This window comes from Rhagoletis zephyria, unplaced genomic scaffold, assembly GCF_001687245.7.
Source record: "Rhagoletis zephyria isolate East Lansing unplaced genomic scaffold, Rhagoletis_zephyria_1.1 Rzeph_scaffold_04047, whole genome shotgun sequence".
Lineage (NCBI taxonomy): Eukaryota > Metazoa > Arthropoda > Insecta > Diptera > Tephritidae > Rhagoletis > Rhagoletis zephyria.
Window position 1 is genome coordinate 14,081 of NW_016161130.1, and position 4,577 is coordinate 18,657.

At 33.9% G+C, this 4,577-nt stretch overlaps 1 protein-coding gene across 1 annotated transcript in view; it reads left to right on the forward strand.

Moving 5' to 3' along the window:
- Positions 1-692: 692 nt before the first annotated feature.
- The window catches only part of LOC108370169 (uncharacterized), a 14,300-nt gene continuing 10,415 nt past the window's right edge, over positions 693-4,577 (forward strand). Inside the window, exon 1 of the mRNA XM_017625440.1 lies at positions 693-910. Coding sequence (XP_017480929.1) covers positions 781-910 — 130 coding nt within the window. The 5' untranslated portion in view covers positions 693-780. The remainder of the gene's footprint in view (positions 911-4,577) is intronic.

Here is a 4,577-nt window from a genome sequence, read left to right on the forward strand (position 1 = left end):
ATTTTATTTCCTATATTTCGTTACGCTTAAAATGTCATGTCGTTTGTTTTTTTTGAATGTTCGTTAAAACAAATTTTAATTAACATTTGCATTTTTGTAGTGTTGTGCGGTTTATACTTAGTGTATGTGTTAAAAATGCAGCACCTGAAGCGTTGTTTTTTATGTGGTGTTAAATATAATGCAGACATCACAAATTTTTTTAACGTGCCTCAATGCCCTCAGCGTAAGGAGCGTTGGGAAAGCAGCTGTGGGGTAGAGCTGCAGCGAAATGCCTTGCTGTGCGTTAAGCATTTTAAAGCAGCAGATTTTATAAATGCACCAGGAGGTACAGGAAAGGCACGTTTGATGCCAAGTGCTCTTCCTATGACCCTTATGCCAGAAAGTCCTTCCAACAACACTGCAACTCATAATTCAAAGACAGAAAACAACAAACGAATTAACAAATTTTAACTAGAGAAAATAAATAAATAAAATTAAACTTCAAATTTACTTAAAAACGTCAACCAGTGAAATGTAATTTTTTATTTTTCCTTACACACGCTCATTTTTATTTTTACTCTCCCGAAAACTTTGACTTTTGTAGGTTTGAATGTCAATTTGGCTTCTACCTGTTTTTATTGTACCATGGGCGCAACCTTTGTATTTCTCAATCGTGCTACAAATTTTCTCTCACAAACTGCTCGTGCCAACAACACTGCTCAGTTGCGTTAGTCGCATTCACTGCGTTTCGGCTTCGAAAATATCGCAATGCCCGCAGTATTGTATTGAACTTTGTCGACGATGGAAGATTTTATAGCCGAAGTACACAAAAGAGAATTTTTGTGGGATAAAAAGAAGATACCATTCGGCATGAAACAAAGAACTACAGAAAAACTATGGCAAGAAGTTGCGGACGCGTGTAGTATTTCAAGTGAGTGCGATTTTTAAAATTCCTAAATTTATACCGATATGTACTTATACCTATATATGTATGTATTACCAGCAGCTTGCTCTCAGTATAAGAGTTTATAAGCATACTATATTAGAGAACGCCAATACAAAATAATAAAAGTAAGTAAATATGTATGCCTGTGTTGACACATACATAGATACATACATATATGGTATATAGAAATATCACTTCTAGTCTGCGTTTAGCGATATGCTGTCTTTCGCGTGTAGCGAAATCGACGCGCGCTTAGTAGTTTAGGTCTCTCTTAAAAATGAATATACGTATACATACATATGTATACATGAACCAGAAACAATAAAACATGTTTAGCCTTCCTTTGTGTACTTTTTCTTTGCCGATGTGGTGGATTTTTCGAGGTTTTGTTGGCGGAGGTTAATTACGTTCGGTGATATTGCAGCGCATAATTTTTCGCTGGGTTTACGCAGGCTTAAACTGTCTAGTGGTCCACAAAATAATAGGGATGCCATATTTTGATCAGGGCTCGAATCGTAACATCCGTTCACGGATCGAAAACGATACGAAAGAAAATTACGTGATACGTCAGGCAGTATAAGCTGAATGGCACAAAGAGTAACGTTCACGTATGCCATAATCTGAAAAATGTGTTTTCCCGTGACGAGGGGTACGCTATCGTATGTGACGATTCAAGCCCAGTTTTGGCTATTTGGTGTTTATTTATATTTTTTTTTATAAAAGGCTAGCTGGCTATACAGCAACCACCATATAGATTTACATTGCAAACTTTGTGCAGTATTATAAAAATTTGCAAATTTTCACCAAAATTTCAAATCCTTAGCCCATTTAATTCTAGTCCGATGAAGTGCAAGTTTCAAGCTGCTAAAAATCGCATTGATTTTTGGCATTTTTTTTTTGCTGGCACACACCTTGTATGGAAAAAACGTGAAACATCTCCAACCAAAAAAATGCTTTTATGGGAAGAAACTGCTCAACACCGTCAGCAAGAAAAAATATTAAAAATAAACGCGATTTTCTAACGTCTTAAAATTTGCACTATTACCTACTAAAGTCTAATGTGCTATAAAACTGCATACCTAAAAAATTTCTAAAAATTTTCGATGAAACGTTTAAAATTTTTGGGTGTAATTGTTAAACTTTTTTGAATTTTTATAATTTTTGTAAGAAGTTTAAAATGTGGACTTATGTAGTACTGGTTATGTAATGTGCTAGAATTTTATAAAAAGACTACAAACATTAAATTCACAAAAGAAAAATAGCAGGAACAGAATAGATTAACAAAAAATTTTGCATGTGAACGCAAGAACAAAGTTAGCTGGCAAGGATGGACGGTAGCGGGTTTGGTTGTACCTCATTGAGTTAATTTATTTCGCAACTCGCTAACTGTACATACATAGTAAGTACATGTATGCATTTCAATAAGAATGTATGTGGAAATTTTTTGTTTGCAATTTTTGATATGCATTCTATATTTGAGCCTTTTAGCCTAAACTACGTAGTATGTATACATATGGGAGGTTCCATGGGAAAGTGGACCTCAGTGCAAAAATTATTTTCTTTATAAAACTAACAAGACATTTGTAAAAATCTTGAGTCAACCAAAAAATAACAAATCAAAGCTTTAAAAGCATTTTTTTACCTTATTACCTTCTTTTACGTTTTGAAATCAAGTTCTTAGTACATTTTTTGATTGAGTGTAAAGTAGGTTGTGTTGAATGCACTGTCAAATAATTTTAGAGTCATAATTCAAGTGTTTGGTAAAAAACATATATAGCAGAACTCATCTGCTTTTAATAAGATTGTGTTATATTGTGTGACTGCTTTATCTATGTTATGAGTTATCATTAAGCAGTATTGGTCTTGTCCCACCCGTGACAAAAAAGCTAAAAGTTGTTACATTTAGTTACAGAAGTTGAGATTGTGTTTCGTGTTTGTTACATAATGTTAGAAGTGAATTGCAAATATTTACTACAATTGCATTGTCGTTTCCACGTAGTTAGATAAGAATAATTCAACTGGGAAGCATGTCCCAACCGTGACAGCTATGCGTGAGGCAGTTGTCAGAGGTTTACAGGACTGATAAGCTTTATTTGTTTGTTGAGGTGGACGCAGGGGTTGAGGGGGGATGCGCGGACTCGTCCATTATCTATATACCCTTGTGGTCAGCTGATTAAGTTAAGTTACATATTGACCAGTTTTGGTTTTTTATTTTGTTAAACTAATGTTCATAGTATTTTTTTTTTATAAAAGTCTAGCACATTACCTAACCAGAACCACATAAATCTACATTTCAAACTTCTTACAAAAAATATAAAAAATCAACAAACTTTAACAATTACACCCAAAAATTTTAAACTTTTTGTTCAGAATTTTTAGGTATGCATTTTTGTAGTCCATTAAATTTAAGTAGGTAAAAGTGAAAATATCAAGACGCTAAGAAATCGCGTTCATTTTTTATAATTTTTTTTTGGCTGACGGGGCTAAGCATTTTCTGCTATATAAAAGGCACCATCCTAAGAAAAAAATAAGAGGATTTTAACCCCTACTTGGCTTCTTATATTTTTAAATAACTAATCTTTATATATGGACCACACTAAAAGCTCGCTTTCATAGAAAATTCGTACGTGTCCTACCTGTGACCAACGTTGTCCCACCCGTGACAGAGGAATTACGGATTTTTTGTATAATAAAGCCACTTTTTGTAGTTTTTGCTTTGTTTGTATTCCTGGTTCTTTGTTTTATTATAAGACATCAAGTTCACAAAAAAAAGTGAAATAAATTCGCAGAGTTTCCATAAAATATATCCTCTCCAAAAAGCAGGTTCTTTTTTTTTGTCCCATCCCATCCGACAGAAGAAATAAATCAGATGTTTTCCATATAAAAGTAATCTGGATTTTTTTTCGTATTTTGTAATAACTCATATAATAATCAGTTAGGTGCAGCTTTATCAAAATGTACGATTGTTGAGTACTTTATACCAGGGTACGATAATAAACTATATTGTACGTTACTATTTCGTTTCGTTTATTACTTCAACAGTTCAGTACAATACGAAAACAAAACGGCTGAGTTCACTTTGGTGATAGTACACTACAGTAGTTTAGTAGTTACAGACGAAACAACAAACGAAATGAATCGTGCAGAGAAAAATATATGTATGTATGTACACATATGCAATAACTAAACACAAAACGAATGGCTGCAATGAATAAAAAATAAAAATGTTTTTTAATTGAATTGGATATGAAAATTTACAGAAAAAATTATTTTTCACGTAATTGAAACGTTTGTGATATCACCCTATGGTACAATTGTCACAAACGAAAAGCAAACGTTTCTCGTTGGGGAAAATGACAGTGAATCTTACAGTTTGTTTCTGACTATGTACAAAACTGTACAAAACCACAAATGATATGATGATGGATGAGCAAATGGGAATTGTTTTGTACAGTTTATTTTCGTACTCTGCTTTATACTTAAATTTAAACCAGAAAGAAAATTTTTTCTGTACAAATGTCCAACCGGTGACGGTGGAATCGCCCATATATGAGGTTTTATGGCCATAGAATAACGATGACCCTTGTCGACTTTTAGTTGCAGGCATGGGCGTAGCCAGGTAGGGGCAGGGGGGTGCTCGAGCCCCCCCCCC